We start from the raw sequence: 20,033 nt of genomic DNA on the forward strand, positions 1-20,033 counted from the left end.
AAAGAAGGGTAACAAGGTAAATTATCTTCAGCCGGACACCTGACTTCTCTTGTTTTTGACGAGTTCATTGATGTCGGGTGTCATATTCGTCGTAGTTACTTTTAGAATCGATTGGAGATTTTCATCCGTAAGCCGTGAGCGATGTTTGTTTTTATTTATTTTCATAACGGAAAACATCTGCTCGCATAAATACGTACTACCAAACATACACAGGATACGTGCCGCATGATTTCTTATACTTGGATAGTTATTCAAACTCTTGAAATATTGTGTATAAAATGTGGTAACATTAACTTCCTTAAATTTATCCTTTACAATGCTGTCGCATTGGAGATCTATCAATTCCATTTGCAAATGAATTGGTGCCAGTGCAGCATCAAAAGTAAATGGATTGTTGAAAAGTGGGAATTCCATTTCATGCATTTTGCGAAAATCTTCAAAACGACTGTTAAATTCTGTGATCAGATTCAGCAAAAGTTGAGACTCATCCAATTGTGTCTGGTTCACTGTGCCTAATGATTTCACGTGAGGGAAATGATCGAGTGTTTGGTTTTTTATGTGAATTTCCCACAGTCTTAATTTTGTTTCGAAGGCTTGTAAATGCGAATACATTTGAGTGACGATCAAGTCTTTACCCTGTAACTTTATATTGAGGTCATTCATGTGTTTTGTCATATCTACCAAAAATGCACAATCAAGCCACCAGTCGTTGTCATAATCAATTGGCTTACCTTTTTCTAACATGAAAGCTTGAATAGGGTCACGTAACTCAAAAAATCTTTCCAAAACTGCCCCTCGACTGAGCCAACGAACTTCCGTGAAATAAGGTACATCGGAATACTTTTCGTCCAAATCTTGTAAAAATTGCCTGAACTGCCTGTGATTTAGACCTCTGCTCCTTATAAAATTTACTATTTTAATTACCGTTTGCATGACATGGTCCATTTTTAAATATTTGGATGCGAGTGATTCCTGGTGAATGATGCAGTGAATTCCCACAAAATTTTCTGATATTTTCTGTTTTAATTTAGTCACAACACCCGAATGTTTGCCAACCATGGCAGGAGCGCCATCCGTAGTTATGCTACAAAATTTATTCCAGCCGAGTTCATATTCTACTATTAAATGCTCAATAGCAGAATAAATATCATGTCAATGGAACGCACTTCAATAGTTCTTCACATATTTCAAAGTTACTATTAATACCTCGTATAAAGACAGCAAGTTGAGCAGTATCAATATAAGTGCTCTCGTCAATAGCCAGCCAAAAGTGTGTAAATTCCTTAATTTTTTCCTTCAGCTGGGAATCCAAATTTTGAGATAAATCACTTATTCTTGAAGCAACAGTGTTTCTTGACAGCGGAATATTTTGAATGGTTGATTTTTGTGATGGGAATGAAACATCAGCCACTTTTAACATACATTCTTTAATAAAATCACCATCAGTGAAAGGTTTTGATCTCTTGGCGATTTCTAATGCAATAATGAAACTGGATTTTAAGGCGTCTTCGCTTTCAGTTTTAGCTTTAGTGAATATCGACTGTTGGCCGTGAAGGTTAGATTTTAAAGATAATAGTTTGTCCATTCTTATCTTTTCAGTGTAACCTTCAAATTTTCCTTTATGATTCGAATCATAATGTCTCTTTAAATTAAACTCCTTACAAACAGCAATTGTTTGATTGCAAATCAAACAAAGTGATTTACCTTTCCATTCCATGAAAAAATATGCGATTTCCCATTTTGTCTGAAAAACTCTGCACTCACTATCAACTTTACGTTTTTGCGACATTATGCCACGTACCAATATTAGAACTTGAATGAACAACAAACTATGAGTACGTAAGTAATATAAACACTCGACGCGACCGCTCGATGCTAAGGCTTAAATCTGACTGCGCCGGCGACCGGCAGGGGGGCGTTGTGAGTACGAGTCGTGCACCAGACCAGCGCCACCAGCCGGCGTAAGAGAAAAGGTTACGCTCACGCTCGGTGCACGGCGCACCGCGTCCGATGCGCGCGTCTCTTGAAATTACACTGTAAATCAATCGCTTGCAATTTTAAACACGCGTAGGCATCGACTGTCCTCTGAATATCTAAAATTTACAATGAAAGAGTGCGGTTCTGTCCTCCGCGACATAATATTGTCACGTGGTAGCGAGCCGTAATGATGGGACCTGAGTGCCGCATACGGCTCGCGGGCCATATTGATAGGGTCCGAGGGCCGCATGCGGCCCGCGGGCCGTATCTTTGACACCCCTGCTCTAAAGCAACCCTTTATCGCTTCTGCGGGTTTTTTGCAGCTAGACTCTGCAGGCGGCTTTTTGATGGGATTCGCCTGATTTAGTCAAGTTCACTGATAGTAGAGTTTTGATGGGATTCGCCTGATTTAGTCAAGTTCACTGATAGTAGAGTTTTGATGGGATTCGCCTGATTTAGTCAAGTTCACTGATAGTAGAGTTTTGATGAGATTCGCCTGATTTAGTCAAGTTCACTGATAGTAGAGTTTTGATGGGATTCGCCTGATTTAGTCAAGTTCACTGATAGTAGAGTTTTGATGAGATTCGCCTGATTTAGTCAAGTTCACTGATAGTAGAGTTTTGATGGGATTCGCCTGATTTAGTCAAGTTCACTGATAGTAGAGTTTTGATGGGATTCGCCTGATTTAGTCAAGTTCACTGATAGTAGAGTTTTGATGGGATTCGCCTGATTTAGTCAAGTTCACTGATAGTAGAGTTTTGCCCCATTTGCATTTACAGCAGCAATTATTAGAATGTGTATAAATTTACTTGTCACATTGGAACCTATTCATTTTTCTATCCGAATTAAAAAGTTTGAGAATCCGTAATATACATTGAACAGAGAATATGTATAACTTCGTTCATTTGAAATTCACTGGACGAATGGAAACTAATTTCTACAAAGCCCATTATCCCACGAGTCGGTAAGCAATGGACATAAACCGAATGCTGCGCATTAAATTAAGTTCATTGTAGTAAGATAATGGTCTGCAGCGCAGTTCACTGAGGAAATTTTCTGCGCAGTGTCTTACAGCATTAGGTTTATGTCCATTGCTTACCGACTCTTCCAAGAATTTTGGAAAATGGGTTGGGAAAATTTTATAACGCCATTTGTCTTTTTGATATTACGTGAAGTTTGGAAATTATCAATTTTGGAAAGAGTTTTTAATTTTTTTTCGACTTTTCAGAACTTTAACGGTTCTTTTTGAAAATAACAGAGGGCACCACTTCCACTTCAATCCAAACTGGGGTCTTACTGTGTATCTTTCGGATTAACAAAACAGTAAATTCGTGGTTTAACCTTTCCTTGCCGGTGCCGTCAACATCGTCTCTAATTAATAAAATATCTCTCTAAATATAAATAAATAAATAAACACGGAGTTCAAATTTTAGGTATTCCTCCGCAATACATTTATGTATTGCATTAAATAATTACAATACAGAAATATTTACCGAGGGTATAGCACCGGAGGGAAGGGTTTGTGACGCGGCTAAACCAGCGGCAGGAAAGTTTCAAAAGATTCCCAGTTCAGGCTTTGAGATTCTAATACTTTCAGATTTTCACAATCTCTGTATTAACATTGGTTGGTGTCAGTTTTGTCCATGAATTTATCCTACATCCATCACTAATAATAGCTTTTTAAAATTAAACAACCAATAATATAGAGTTTCAAGCTCCATATTAAACTTTTTCGATTTCGCCAAAACTAAAAAAGATACATAATTTAATTTAAAAATTCCTACAAAAAATCAGGATAAACTACTTGCAAATACTCAATATGACGTCAGAAACCCTCGAAGCAGTGATGCCAACCAAACAGAACGTTTTCATGTGATAGCGCTTTATTTTATGGCATTTAAATAACCATTTATTAAATATTTTATATTTGATATGATTTGAGATTTTCACAGCCAAAAGTAATATTGTGATTTATTTTTGGGATGTTACGCCTTGCTGCGCTACTTCCTTCTTTAGCCAATATTTTCAATACATCAGGACAGATGGCTCATATGCCTTCCATCTATAGAAGGAGGAAGTCCAACACAGCACAATACCCCAAAAATAAATCACAGTTGTTTGATTATATGTACAATAAAACTTATATATTCCTTATTGGTAACTTTGCATAAGCACTGTTTTAAAGTTACCATCACACATTTTTCCATTGAAATAAATGTTGCAAAATGTTTATTATTATTATTTTTTATGTGAATACCGCAAGAGTCCCAACTGCTCCCAACTATCTGGAGCCATTGAGGCTGTGGCATCCCCAATTATGGTTATGTTGTGAGGCTGAAGGTAGCGGGGAGAGGAAGGAGATAAGGAGGAGGAAGGTGGGGGAGTACCTGACTATTCAGATCTGGCCATTTCAACTTTGTAATAATAAGTATCATTTCGTTTGCATGTACTTTAAACCAGTCTTATATAAAATCATCAATTTGCACATTCAACATTCAATTACTGTTCGTCATTGAGATGACCGAGGTTTGTTACGTAACTTACTTTACACGGTAGAATGAAGCATTCCCTGTGATCAGTATCATTTCCTCTGAGTGTACTTTAAACCAGTCTTATGTAAAATCATCAATTTGAACATTCAACATTCAATTACTGTTAGTCATTGAGATGACCGAGATTTGTTACGCAACTTACTTTACACGGTAGAATGAAGCATTCCCTGTGATCAGTATCATTTCCTCTGAGTGTACTTTAAACCAGTCTTATGTAAAATCATCAATTTGCACATTCAACATTCAATTACTGTTAGTCATTGAGACGACCGAGATTTGTTACGCAACTTACTTTACACGGTAGAATGAAGCATTCCCTGTGATCAGTATCATTTCCTCTGAGTGTACTTTAAACCAGTCTTATGTAAAATCATCAATTTGCACATTCAACATTCAATTACTGTTCGTCATTGAGATGACGGAGATTTGTTACGCAACTTACTTTACACGGTAGAATGAAGCACTCCCTGTGATCAGTATCATTTCCTCTGCATGCACTTTTATCCAACAGATCTTCAGGAACTTTCTTGTTTGTTTTATTCAGATTTTTGTTCTCATTGCTGCTTATTTTTGTTTCTTGCCCATCATTCATTGGTCGATCTGAAAAACACAAACATACCACTAACTGCGTGAAAAAGAGATGAGATTCGGAAAAACTATGCATCAAAATCAAAATGTCGCTTGTGCAATAATGAAAGACAACTAGCAGAGGAATTGAGCCCGCGACACCTGGGTGAAAACCTGATGCAATTGTCAACTCAGCAACTAACTTATTATTTTGCTCTATGACGAATGATTTTTTCTCATTATAATTTATTTATTTATTACACGCCCTGGTGGGCTTTTCTTTAAAAAAAATACAAGCATTTTGTATCAGAGTAAACACTTAAAAATTAATACAATAAAGAAGAATGTAAACATAATGGCAAAAATGAATCCTCACGCATATAATTGAATTTAAAAGATTCAACAAAACAAAATAGTAGAAACGGAGAAGTTATATGGATACATAGGTCTATTTGTGTCTAGAAGAATAAAAGTTATAGAATATACAACATTTATACTGATTAGTTTTCAAATGAAATATATCACCCAGATCAGAATATTTGTTTCCGAGATTGTGAAGTCTCGGAATCGGAGAATTTTGGTAAGCTAGTGTCCTGGTGTTATTGAAGTAAAAAGGTAAGAAATGTCGGCATGATTTTTTGGGAACATGGATATTGACACATTGAAGTAATTCGGGACAGTCAATTTTAAAATGTAGCATTCTTCGTAATAGTATTTATCTGTGCTTATTCTTCTTTCTGAAAGTTTCAATAGAGACATTTTATCCAAGAGGTAATTGTAATTTATGTTTTGTATAGGAATATGCAATTTATAATTTATAAACCTTAGAAACTTCCGTTGAATCTTTTCAATGTTATCTGAATGAATATTGAAAAATGGAGACTTAAACAAAAATTAAAATGTAATTTTTGACAAAACAGTGTGTTTGACTGAGCGTAGGTATGTATTTAAGTACCTATATTTTTTTCAAATGTTTCTATGTACTTATCTCCATATCACCCTCCAGAGCTCTAGGCCACAAATGTTTCTAGATATCTCTCTATCACCCTCCAGAGCTCTAGGCCACAAATGTTTCTATGTATCTCCCTATCACCCTCCAGAGCTCTAGGCCACAAATGTTTCTAGATATCTCCCTATCACCCTCCAGAGCTCTAGGCCACAAATGTTTCTAGATATCTCCCTATCACCCTCCAGAGCTCTAGGCCACAAATGTTTCTAGATATCTCCCTATCACCCTCCAGAGCTCTAGGCCACAAATGTTTCTAGATATCTCCCTATCACCCTCCAGAGCTCTAGGCCACAAATGTTTCTAGATATCTCCCTATCACCCTCCAGAGCTCTAGGCCACAAATGTTTCTAGATATCTCCCTATCACCCTCCAGAGCTCTAGGCCACAAATGTTTCTAGATATCTCCCTATCACCCCCCAGAGCTCTAGGCCACAAATGTTTCTAGATATCTCCTTATCACCATCCAGAGCTCTAGGCCACAATTTCAAATTATGGAGAGAGGAAAGGTGAATTTATAAATTAACTTTATTTAAATGGGCAAATTTCATAATTTATAAGGATGAATTGAGAAGAAATTGTGATTTTGATTTACCAAATGAGAGAAAAATAGAAAAAATGCATTTTTGGACACAGGGTCTGATGTTCAGGTTTGTTTTGCAGAATTTGAACAATTCATCAAATTTCAAAGTTGATTTTCAAGTTCTGTGAAGGTTCATGGAACAACCCGTCCTTAATGTTTTTCCAATCAAAGCGCTACTGCCGAATATTTAATAACAAACTTAGATGAGACTACTGGTTTAAATTTACTTATATTGTTGTAATATACCTAATTACAAATACATAAATATACAACAACAAAATAAAATGTTGCGTGTATACAGTGAAGTACAAAAAAAAATAGTATAGTATCCTCTCTGTCTATCTTCCTCATTAGAAGGAGACAGGTGAGGTGAGGGAATTACACTCAAATAATCAAATCATTCTCATCTGCAGCAATGTAAAATTACATAGTAGTTATGGTATTAAATAACATACATTAAAGAATAAGCGAGATTTGTGGATCACAAAAAAGAAGAAAAAATTATTTATGATAATAACTGTTATAAATAGTAATTTTTCAATTTAAGTTGAAATACATGATGATTTTCGATAAATTTTGAGATAAAGGAATGTTGTTAAAGTAAATAGTTGTTACCCAGATAGAGGTAAATATGTGTATAACTTATTGTGATATCTTGTGGATGAATTATTAATTTGTCTTTATAAATTGTATTCAGTGGATTTTTCTTACCTGAATTGCTTTCATCGGAGACTTGTCGAGATGAGAATCCGCTGAGAGCCTCCAGATCTCCGTGGAACTGGCACTCTCTTCTCCGGATGCTAACTCCGGAACCACACGATGCGTTGCAGTCGCTCCATTGACTCCATGTGCCCCATTCCGCGGGGACTGTGAAAAATATCAAGTCAAACGATTCAGTGAATTGAGTCAACAATATAAAGAAACCAATAACTCTTTAAATGCGTGATGTTTCGATGCTATGTGCCCCTGTACGCTGCACTTTTTCATTGATAAGTGTTCGCAAAACAACTGTTGTGATGCCCGCGTACTGGGGATTGCCACGCGCAACCGTTGGGTTGATGTGATGTCCGCATATAACGGGTTAAAAAGCAAGCAATTAACTTTCATTAAATATTGGATTGTAATTTATAAATTTACTAGTTGACGTGTTGGGGGTTACTGGGGGTTTTTCTTAGGAGATAGACATATACCATCGCAGACTTTTCTGCTTACAACTTGATTACAAAACTTCCACTTTTTATAAATATAATTTACATGTATTATATATATATATATACAAACCTTCTGGAAGACATTCTCTAAAGGATAGTGAAAACCCTATCAAATCCGTAGCGTAGTTTAGAAGAACTAAGCGCACAAACAGACTGACACGGATAGCGACTTTATTTTATACTATTTAGAGATTAAGGTAAATTTTGTTATTTTTTAATGATTAACTAACGTTTATAAGACAAGGTTTTATGCATAGCATAAAGGATAACAAATAAGCAAATAAGGATAACAAATAAGCAAATAAGGATAGCAAATAAGCAATAATTAGTCATCCGAAATACTAATACAAATTGAAAATATCTCCTGAGTAAAAATAAATGCTAAGCAGTAATTGTTGATTGAGGTACTAGTACATATTGAATCATTTGGCGGGTTGGAAATAAGCCGACGTAGCTCAGTGGTCCAGAGCACCTGACCAGACATCAGAAAGTGCGGGTTCAATTCCCGTTGGCGGCATTTATTTTTACTCGGGAGATATTTTCAGTTTGTATTAGTATTTCGGATGACTAATTATTGCTTATAAGTAAATTTTGTGTTTTATTGACCTTCTCGTTGCTAACAGATGTAATAAAAAATCGTTAAAAATACTATTCAACATGCATCAGCTTAGATAATGAGTTTGTTATTTTTTTTTTTAATTGAAGAACCTATGATCACTGCCTTATAATGATGGAGTGCTTGGGGTTTTTCAGTAACCCTCACAGAAACACAAGATTTATTTTACATCTTGGCATATCGATGGTCAAAGATCATGTGATGTTGAATCCTTGAAATCTCCACACATGGCTGGTTCTGAATGGTGATCTATCACCAGGGCGATACTGAGAGTATTTACCACTATGGAATGTACATAAATGGTAGATATGTTCAACTGCATGGAATGCAGTTACAAGAAGGCTATAATAACTCACCTCAATAATAATAAAAATAATAATATAATATTATTCTTCTATAAGGGTTCTATATAATTTTAATAGCAAATTTTACTAAAATAAATTCATCATGAGGTTGAAATAAAACATTCCATTCATGTGCATCATTTTTCACATTAAATTCAGTGACAATAATAGTAAAAAAAAACTTGTAATCATTGAAAAGCAAGACAATATTAATAAATCTAAATGAAAAATGAAAAAAGATACAGATAATATAAAGATAATGATCCCAGTTTTGTTGTTTCCGGATACGTTAAGAAATATTTCCATTTATTTGGATTTTATTGCAAAGCAGAGATACGCTTGAATTCTCTGACCTACTGACAGTGTCTTTAAGAAATATAATGTTCAATATGCCAGAGGCCTGAGGAGTTAAATATTACATTGATGTGTATTATGTACTAACCCAAAACCTTGACGTGGAACTCCTTCTCGACCTCGCCCACCTTGTTGTGTGCATTGCAGACGTACTTGCCAGCATTGCCCAAACCGGCGTCCATCACGTTGAGGAAGCGGCCATCCTTCGATATGTGGAGAGAGTCCGCACCATAAGAGTTGTGTAAACGGAAGCCATCCTAAAATACAAATTGAGTAAACTAACTAACCAATTTTTTCCGCAGGGGTAGGCAGAGAGGACGGACCGCCAAAGAACTAGGTTTTGGCACACACTTCTTGCCTAATTCACATACATGCATCGTCTCACACATACTCTTCTATTATTCTGATACTTGACATGGCCTGCCTCGAGTACCTGATTCACTTGACCGTACCATGTCTTCCTCGGGCGTCCTCGACTTCTGCTACCATTCGCATTCGCATTGAATTAATTTTGTTATTTAACACATTCACAGACACAACGTCTATTAACGTCATTTTATATGATATTTTTTTTATGTGACACCTCACAAGAGCGCTCCTGTCTGTACAGTGTAAAGACAGGGGAACTAAGTCACCACCCATTTGGGCAGCATTGTGAGGTGGGTTAAGGTAGTTGAGTTATCATGGAACCGTAGTCGAGATATTAGGTTTGGGCTTAAGATAAAGTAACCTTATAATTTACCTTGTACCAAAAGATCTCTGGTTCAGGATGCGCGGCCGCATTGCAAGTCAGCTGGAAGCCCCTGCGTATCTTGGCCACCAGCTCCCCGGGGGTCTGCTCCGACCCCTTCTTCTCCGGCTCCTCGAGGATGCGGGGTGCCTCCACCACCTCCACGTTGAATAGCATCTCCAGGGTACCGACCAGGTTGGTGCCGATGCAAGAATAGTTGCCATTGTCGGCCACAGTCACGTTGTGGATCACCTAGAAAATTGAAAATACTAATCTTCAACAACAATAAGTTATGAATCCTTCAAGACTTCATAATGCATCGCAAGTGGTCTGAAGAAGAAGCTCCAGGAAGATACAAGATTATCAAGTTAATGAAATATGTAGGGACACGGCAGTGTGTCGTGTGGTAGGTACAGAAGTTGTTGCCTCTCTATCTGTTACCTGCATTGCTTATGAGAAAGAGAGAGAGGTTATAACTGACAGAATAGCAGTCTGCCTATACTGTTGAGTTATACTGTCGGAAGCTACATCTGGCCGGGAGGCATATTCGTAAATGCCAAACGCGTTTCCATTTGGGACACTGCGGCAGCGCTCGGAGTCTCAGTAAATGCCCGACGCCTCGTGATGTAACGTCAGCTATTTACCTCTCTTTTGTTTTAAAGTTCAAAGGCTAATGTTCATCGATTGACCGCAGGTACTTACCTTTGAAACGAGCAATGTTTGTTTGTTTATTATGTTCATTTCTTTCCCGTAATCGTGGTTCGGCTCGCATTTTTGTTCGCAAATGTATGTACGTAGCATTAGATATAAACAAACAAACATTGCTTGCTTAATATGTAAGTACCTGCGGTCAATCCATGAAAATAAGCAATTAATTTAGAAAAAATCAATTAGATTCTGTTAGACACATTATAACCTACTAATTATACAGGGTGTATCGGCACGTACCCGACAAACTTTAACCAGCTATTCCTTAGCACATTTGGAGTAAAAAATGTTATGGGCACTTTGCTGTCCGGTAACATTTTTTTTCAATTAAAAACAAAAAATTATAAAAAAATCCACACTCTGTCACTGTCATTGGCATTTTTTTCTCGTGTTCAACAGCTGTTATTAGCAAGTGTGTCAAAAAGCGTCTTCGATCTTTCATACACACTAAATAATAATAGTTAAAAATGAGACGAATGGTGCCATGCCATTTCGTTGTGATTGTAAAAGCGTGCCAATGTAGGTACGTACGTATATTATTCAACGAAACTCGAATAAAATATTGCCAGATGGGTTTTCAAACTGTGACAAAGGATAAAACAGTGGTGACATGTGGTGAAAATATGAATGATAAATTTTTTATTAAAAAAAAATGTTACCGGACAGCAAAGTGCCCATAACATTTTTTACTCCAAATGTGCTAAGGAATAGCTGGTTAAAGTTTGTCGGGTACGTGCCGATACACCCTGTATATATTCTTAAATTTACTTTAAATGCATGACTTTTGAACTTTAAAACAATACTGAGAGGTAAATAGCTGACTTATCGTCACTAGACGTCGGGCATTTAACTAGAGCCCAAGCGCTGCTGAAATATCCCAAATGGATAACGCATCTGGTATTTACGAATATGCGACCGGGAACCCCTTGAAACCTGAAAATCTTGGCCCCTTGAAACTGCAAAAACACGCATTCAGTTTGTTAAATTCTTCCTTCGTGATGAACAAGTTGCAATCTTGAAAACATATTGCTGATGAGAATGATATTTGTTTTCTGTTAGTATTTCAATGACTGTTACTCATGCCCTGAGCGAAACCCTGGACCACTTGTACAAAGATGGTATTTTTGAAATTAAAGTTAAATGCAATACTCACGAGGGTGCTGTTGGCATCCCGGGTTTGTATGTGAGGGAACTTGTCACGTCCAATGTCAAAGTAGGGGTGTTTCAACCAGCGGATGGTCGGCTTGGGATTGGAGGTGATTGGGCACTCCAGGTGGACGCTCTGCCCTTGCTTGGCCACAAAGGATATGCCACCATCTTTCTGCTGTTCCACATATGGGCTGACTGGAAGGGTACAAATGTTTAACAAATCACACTAAACACAAAATCACGAAAAACATAATGTGAGCCATGTTAAAAACTTTATATGTTTAATTTAAAAAATTTAACGCATTTTCATCACCTTTCAAATACAGTTTTTAGTTTACGGCTACATTCAGAAATGTCCAATTTATTTCTATTTTATTGAGAAGCGGAAATACACGCAAATTCTCTGACTTTTGACAGTAACTTTAAGAAATATAATATCTATAGGGATCTTATATTTTTTGGTAATTCATTAAAGAATTTTGTTCACAGGTGTTTGTAGTTCTGTCAACCCAAAGTTATTATATATATCGGAATAGGTAACGTTTATTTTAACCCGAGATTCGTTGTGTTTCTGAATGGTTCGGCTTTATTTAAAATATCTTCTTATAAATTATAAAGTTGAGCGATTTTAAAAATAAATAATATTGACTCACCCCAAACATCAACTTGATAGTTCATCTTATCTTCTCCGATATTGTTTCTGGCAACGCATGTATAATTCCCGGCATGTTCTCTAGTTACTTTCTTGATAAGCAACACTTGGCCGTGATCTTCTGTAATGACGTTGGCATCGTAGAACCTGAGGTAGTTCTTGTCCTTGAACCAGTAAATGTCCGGAACGGGGTTGCCTTGGGCACGGCAAACGAGCTTGATGGTCTGACGCTCCAGAGTTTCAAATGTTTTCCAGCGGTTTTTGGTGCGATTGTTGTTGCTCAGACGTATCTCATTGGTGCTATCGCCTAAAATTTCTGGTAGAGCTGGAAAAAAATTTAGGTTTTAATTATCAACAAATTTCTGTCAAATATGTATTGAGATTTAGCATGCCTAATTATGGAGAAAATCGAAATCCATAAAACCCCTCATAAATATTAATAGGGGCTATGGGGCTAAGCTTCATAGTTCTTGGTATCTGGCATTAGAGGGCAAAACTAAACGCAGAAAACCCTAGCAAAACAGGATTAACGCTTGCAACATGTTCATCAACATCACTTTTACGAACATAACCTAACACACTTCATCACAATTCACCATCTACCCCAATGAAAAGTTGGCTAAAGAAGAAAGAAGCGCCACATGCTATAATAATCCAAAAAATAACCACAACAATAATTTTTTTTGTTTGGAATGGAATCATTGTGACTGAAATCTACAATATTTTATCATCAGAGTCCCTTCAAATATGGAACTTTTAGAGATTGCCAAAATTATTTTGGATATAGCAAACTTATATTTAATAAGCACATTGACTCAACGTATAAAATGCTTGGTTTCGTGCTACGTGTAAGTAAAATATTCAGTAATCCGCGTACAATTGTAATATTATATTTCGTATTAGTCAGAAATACACTGGAATATGCATCGCCTATTTGGAATCCACAATATAAACTTTACATAGATAGTATAGAACGTATCCAAAACAAATTCATAAAATATATTACCTACAGATTCAACAATAATTTTGAGTGTACATTTGAAATTTTGCAGCGAAGACGAGCAGTGGCTGACTCAATATTTATACACAGAATTTTAAACGATGACATTGACTGTACTGAACTTCTGTCCCTTATTAAGTTTAACATACCTTTGAGACGTACACGACATACAGTGCTATTCCACACGACTAATTATAAAACAAATGCAGTATCTAATTCGCCAATTAACCGAGCTCTTCATACTCTAAATATTATTTGTCTTAACTCTAACATTGACATTTTTTCGGATTCACTGCCCAAATTCAAACGTGGAATCATGTCAATAATTTAAACTATTCGATGCGCATACATACAGACACACAAACACACCCTCTCACACATACATTACACACGTCACACACACACCTATAAACTACACAAGTCACCTGGTAATTAAGGAATAAACATACCACTTAGCAGACATTACAAGGAAACATATCATAGGTACACAACATGAAGTATCTTATTCCTGTATATTGTTTCATCTCTGCAAATCATGTACTGTTTGTTTCTATAATATAAAATAAAATTTAAAAAATATATATACATATGACCAGTCATTGGCTAAGTTGGCATCGCATTTGGGTCCCACCCAGGCTTCACACATTCAATTCCTCGCCTGACAACACAAGCAATATTTTCCACTGTGGTGGTATTTAGAGATTTTCATATATAGTCAGGTTATTCGTAACCCGGGAATGTTTGTCATTCTTTAAAAAAATATAAATACATTGGGAACTAATTAAATGCTTCACTCAAATGTAAATTGTTAACCTCGATACAGGCTTAGTCCTAGTGAGGTTGATTTTTATGAAAAAAAACATGGTTTACGTATAGTGAGATGCAATAAATAAATTTGTTTTATAATCTGTGCATACGAAGCATCAAAAACTCCCAAACGGTGAGAGATCCAGCGTTATGATATTTGTACTGAAATGCTTTTTCATTCTGTAATTTATGCGTCAAGGCAACTACTTTCGGATCACATCTTTTATGTCTTGAGCTTTTTCCTAATCTTAAACATAAAGCAGAAAAATCTGTACACATGGAGATGGCATTACAAAATTTGTACAGCTTTTTCCGTATCAATTTCTTTTATTTTGTAACTTTTTAAAAATTAAGGTAATTACATATGGAATAGTATTTACATTGGGTTTCTACATATTGTGAGGTTTCAATACTACTCTTCCGTGGAAGCATTAGCTTGTGTTTAGAAGAGGAGTGCGCAGTACATCATTGTTGTTATTTATAAGTAATTAACAATATGATAGGCACACGTTTTATGTGCTGCAGCAAGTACATTGCAGTGAGAAAGTAAAAGATTATTATATTACGTGTTTGGTAAATGCAATATAAATTAAGTAGTTAAAACGTTTCTAAAATAATGTAATTGATATACATTTGTAGAAGAAATTATTACTTCCGGAAAATGACTGAGATACAATAGGTTATTTTTAAGATCAACTTATGGAATTTGTCATTAATGCTTCTAGTTTCTTCCGGTAGTCAGTTGAAGAAAGTTCTTCTTTGGTAAGTATAATAATTTTGTGCAAACGAAGTGTTTAATTTTCGATGTGGAAAAATATATTTCAGTAATTGTCTTTTTCTTTAACCTTTCCTTATCTGTGGTGTGTATTTACTATACATTACTTCTAATAACTTTAATAACTCTATAAATATAATAAATTCTGGGTTCAGATTTTAGGTATTCCTCCGTTATACATTTATGCACTGAATTAAAAAATTATATTTTACTTAGTTTTCAATTTCAATTAAAAATCAAAGATTTTTGTTAAAAAATGGAAACAAATACACCAATACAATCAACCGTGCGACACTGCTTCGCGAAGAGTGTGCGAGGAAATGACACGCTATTGATGTCTCGCTTTAGTTCACTACGCGGGAACATGAGAAATCCACACGTCCGCAGTTGTATTTTGATTTAGACCATCGATACCTACGACCGCACAGCTGTGTGTATGCCAGCCGCCAGCCATTCGGACGCGGACCTTCGTTAGATGTGGACCCCTCGCACGTTTTTTTAGCATCTGCCAATGGTTTTTTTATGTTTTCAGCAATTAAATTACAATTATTATCACTTTTGATATAAAATATAATAAAAATAAGCGATTAGCTATGAATATACATATTTTTCCGATATTAAATCGCTTATTTTGAGATGTGTATTGACTACACAGCACCGGAACGCGTGGATTTTTTTAGCAAGGTAAGGGAAAGGTTAATAATTTGAATTATTGAATATTGAATGCACAGATTTTTAAATGAAGGTGCTTGAAATTCTGTTTTTTTTTTATAAGATTTTAATTACTATTTTCTGTACAATTCTTACTGTTATTATCCATCGTGAACTATGGAGTTTTGAAATATCTATCCAAAAATAAGACGATTTGCAAAATTATTTGTTCCAAATCTTTCAAAGGTTGCAAAGTGTTTAACTCTACCAAAGTAGGTTAACAACTACTAATCTATATAAAGAAAAAAGTAAATGTTCGTTTGTTCAAAATCTGAAGTTTGCATTCAAATACGTGTGTGTTTTTATATACCTATATTATATAGATGTCACCTGTGACAGGTAAAAACATGCTTTTTTAAAACAGTGCCATTTGTTGGACGTAAAAGCAACACGCGCTATTGTATTTTTATCTGCACATACAAAATATAAAATGCAAAACAAATAGAACAATAAAAGAAACTTACCAAGAACGTCGATATGAATATCCAACTCTTCTGTTCCGATTTTGTTTTTGGATACGCAGGTGTACTTTCCAGAATCCAGGGCGTGCAGATTTTCAAAAGAGAGCTCTGTCATGTTCAAAGACTCAGAATTGTTCAGAACGACTCCGTTCTTTATCCACATCACCGAGGAGGGGGGATTCCCATAGGCTATGCACATTATGGACACGTTTGAGCCAACCTAGAATGAAAATTAATATATATATGAAAATGAGGAAACCTGTTTTTTTTTAATCTCACTAAGTTGTTTTTTTTAAGTCCTAACTGCCTGAAGCCAATGACATCCTCAATTAAGCCCACCTAAAGAAAAACAGCATTATGTGAAAAAGTCTGTTCTGAGAAAAGCTGTTAAACATTTGGGGATCGATGGTGAAGAGACGAAATAAAAGGCGTGTGGTGAAGTTCACTGTGTTTATTGAGTCAGTTGCCGTGATGACGAGATGATGTAGGACAGATGTAGAATATTCCGGTTGCTGCGATGATGTGCTGGTCAGGCGCGGGTCAGTGAGTCGACACCGGGCGCTGGTGACCGGGACTCGATGACTGTCAGGCACTGGCGATCTGGGGAATCAATACTCCAGTGCTGACGGAGGCCGAACGTGCGGCGGACCTTGTGGGCAGTTGAACGGGAGCGGCGTAGACCAGTGAGGATGCTGCGTGTCCTCGTGGTGGTCATGGTGGCGTGGAAGAAGCGCTGGTCAGAGACGCTGGAACCAGGGCGCTTGTAATCCGAGTAGCGCTTGCCAGGGACGGCGATCTGGACAAGGCGCTATGATGATGTCCCGATGGAGTCCATGATGGTACGGGCGAAGCCGGGTACGTTGTCATTCGCGCTAGTAAGAGGAGCGCGGGTGATCACTCGCTGAGCCTCGTTGACTGACGGCTGATAGATAACTGACTGACTGACTCGCTGCGTTGGGCTTATTTATACTGTTCGGCCGATGGCAACAGCAGGTAGTTGGATTGCAACTAAATTCGAGGCACTCGCTCAATCTGGGCCTTTCACGAACTTTCGGCGGCGCGGCAATTATGCCTAGGCGGTAGACTCGAACCTTCTGGCGAGTTGTCGTAGTGTCCCAGACGGACTGCAGTATTATTGTCGTCGATAGACAAGTAGGTGCTTGTAGTACGTAGGTTGCTCTGTTTTGATTTCGACTGCGAGTACGTACCTAAGTAGCAAGTAGCAAGTACGTACCTAAGTAGCGTCGAGCTGCTTATTATTTATGAATTAATCTGGATTCTTCTGCTACAAACATTTCATTTAACTGTAGTGAGCATGTATGTATATAAAATCAAATTTGTATGCCTTATTCGAGTGCTGATGGCTTCCATTCAGAGCTCTGGTGAAACCGTACCATTGATTTGGATTCCTGGACATGTTGGCTACGTGAGTAATGATATTGGGAATGAAAACAAGGAGCATCCAACCCTATTGTTACCCTCGTAAACCACATTCCCCTATCTGACATTTTTTTCTATCATCAAAGATAGATTCCACAATGTTAAGTCGTATTGCTAGTCAATCCAAGGGAGCCTGCTATGCCTCAATACAAAGGACTATCCCATCAAAACCGTGGTTTTAATAATCCCCCATTTCTCCAAAAAAGAAATTTCCTCATTTATTCGAATGAGGATTGGAAATTGTTCCATTCCTTCTCACCTTTTTGAAATTCACTTGGTTGACTCCTCAGATTGTACATTCTGTGGTTTAGAAGTGGCAACTTTAGATCAGACCTTTTTGGTTGTCCCTCTCTAAACAAATATCCTCTCTTCTATCAAGCCTTATCTAAAATTGCCTCCCCTCCATTCAACATCTCATCTCTTCTAAGTTTGAATTCGACTCCAGTCTTCCATATAATGTTGAAATTTGCCAATTTAAACAAAATCAATAAATAAATTCACCTTCCCTCTCTCCATAATTTGAAATGATGGCCTAGAACAGGGGTCTCCAAACTTTTCAGCCGGAGGGCCACATTGACTACTCCAGTGAGTTCGGAGGGCCAAAACCGTTTTAATTTCTAAAAACCCATATTTTCTGTCCTAGGGAAAGGGGGGGGGGTAGACAATAGAATTTTCAGGGATGAAAATATAGCTTTAGATAACGTAGCTTTGAAGATAATTTTTGATACTCGTTTCTCAGACCTTGATATCATTGCGAATCAAATAAAGATTTTTCAAAAAAATCCTCTTGATATATTCGCGCGATACTTGTGGACGCAATTTATTGGTGCCAAGTACCTCGCCAACGAGCATATTTATTTATTCGCACGAAAAAAATTGCGGAGTTTTCGCCCCTTCTGAGCAAGGTCTTAGCCATTAGCTGTCGCGGGTCCTTGATGACACTGGTCATAAGATGTCGCGGGCCGGATGGAAGACACTGGCGGGCCGGATACGGCCCGCGGGCCGTAGTTTGGAGACCCCTGGTCTAGAACACCATTGAAGGGTGAAAGGCAGAAGCATTTGAAAAAAAAAACATTAATCTGCGTTTTCTTAACATTGTGTTTCCATAAAATCAGTTTCACTAATGAGTTTATCAGCAACATTTTCACGAAGAATCTTTGGACAAAACTGCAAACGCATTTTTCATGAGGAATCATTGGACCAAACTGCAAATAAATTTTCACAAGGAATCATTGGACCAAACTGTAAATGCATTTTCACGAGGAATCATTGGACAAAACTGCAAATGCATTTTCACGAGGAATCATTGGACCAAACTGCAAATGCATTTTCACGAGAAATCATTGGACAAAACTGCAAATGCATTTTCACGAGGAATCATTGGACCAAACTGCAAATGCATTTTCACGAGAAATCATTGGATAAAACTGAAAATGCATTTTACAGCTAATCAGCACTATTCAGCGTCACAGAAAAACTTGAAATAAAGTCTTATAATCTTCTAAGCACCAACCGCACAAACCGTCAGTTTCAAATTGACTACTTGATCGTCGTTTGGAAAAGGGGCGCGCCAGTGACCCGCTGACTGTCTGATAGGTTAGGTTAGGTTGCTTGATGGCGCTGCCCGTCTTGTTCTAGAAATAGTGTAAGAGTGATCCATACCTTCAAGGCAATGTTTCCCACGGCATCGGTGACCTCTTGACTGCCTGACACGTTGACCTTGACTGCGGGTACTCGGGGCTGCTCTAGGATGGACAGGTTGAAGTGCTTGCTGGTGTTGCCCGCCTTATTCTTAGCCAAGCACGTATAATTCCCCTCGGAGTGGTGCGACACGTTGAATGTCTTGAGCATTCGGCCATCGCCGATTATGTCCCAATCGGGCGCATATCTGAAATTTACAAAAAGATTACAAAGAATAAATACCAATCGTCTAATAATGATATATATGAATGTACATCAATATGTATACGAGAGAAAATAAAGTGTTGGTCAAGTGAAAACAAAATAATGATTAAGGCTTTCTGTAAAAGAGAAGTGAACAGAGAGGTAGAAATTTTTATTATAGCGACTATTTGTATTTCTTAGTCCTCCTAACTAGGGTGAGGGGGACTAAAGTTATTAATTTATGTTATATTAGTTTTCTATGTCGTTTTTTTTCAGAGTTTTTTCATTAATCTCTTTCAGCCAGATTTTTATTCTCGATTTGTAATCATTCATATTTTCTTAATATTCGCTTTATATCAGGGGGAAGAAGTTTCTGTTCTAACTGCTGCCAACTGTAGTAGCCAGTAACACTATGGCACCCAATAGGGGTAAAATTTAATTTATTTAATCTTGAAAAAAAAAATTAATACTAGAAATCATTGGTTTAATCAGGTAGGCATTATAAA

At 37.0% G+C, this 20,033-nt stretch overlaps 1 protein-coding gene across 1 annotated transcript in view; it reads right to left on the minus strand.

Moving 5' to 3' along the window:
- Positions 1–20,033, minus strand: part of LOC149413574 (hemicentin-1-like) — a 111,130-nt gene that overhangs the window by 34,568 nt on the left and 56,529 nt on the right. The window contains exons 28-35 of the mRNA XM_089644426.1: positions 19,306–19,531; positions 16,207–16,423; positions 12,451–12,774; positions 11,802–11,992; positions 9,953–10,192; positions 9,299–9,467; positions 7,397–7,552; positions 4,972–5,129 (exon numbers count right to left, since the gene is read on the minus strand). Coding sequence (XP_089500552.1) covers positions 4,972–5,129; positions 7,397–7,552; positions 9,299–9,467; positions 9,953–10,192; positions 11,802–11,992; positions 12,451–12,774; positions 16,207–16,423; positions 19,306–19,531 — 1,681 coding nt within the window. The remainder of the gene's footprint in view (positions 1–4,971; positions 5,130–7,396; positions 7,553–9,298; positions 9,468–9,952; positions 10,193–11,801; positions 11,993–12,450; positions 12,775–16,206; positions 16,424–19,305; positions 19,532–20,033) is intronic.

Source organism: Hesperophylax consimilis, chromosome 21, assembly GCF_061612785.1.
Source record: "Hesperophylax consimilis isolate HC1 chromosome 21, BYU_Hcon_1.0, whole genome shotgun sequence".
NCBI lineage: Eukaryota > Metazoa > Arthropoda > Insecta > Trichoptera > Limnephilidae > Hesperophylax > Hesperophylax consimilis.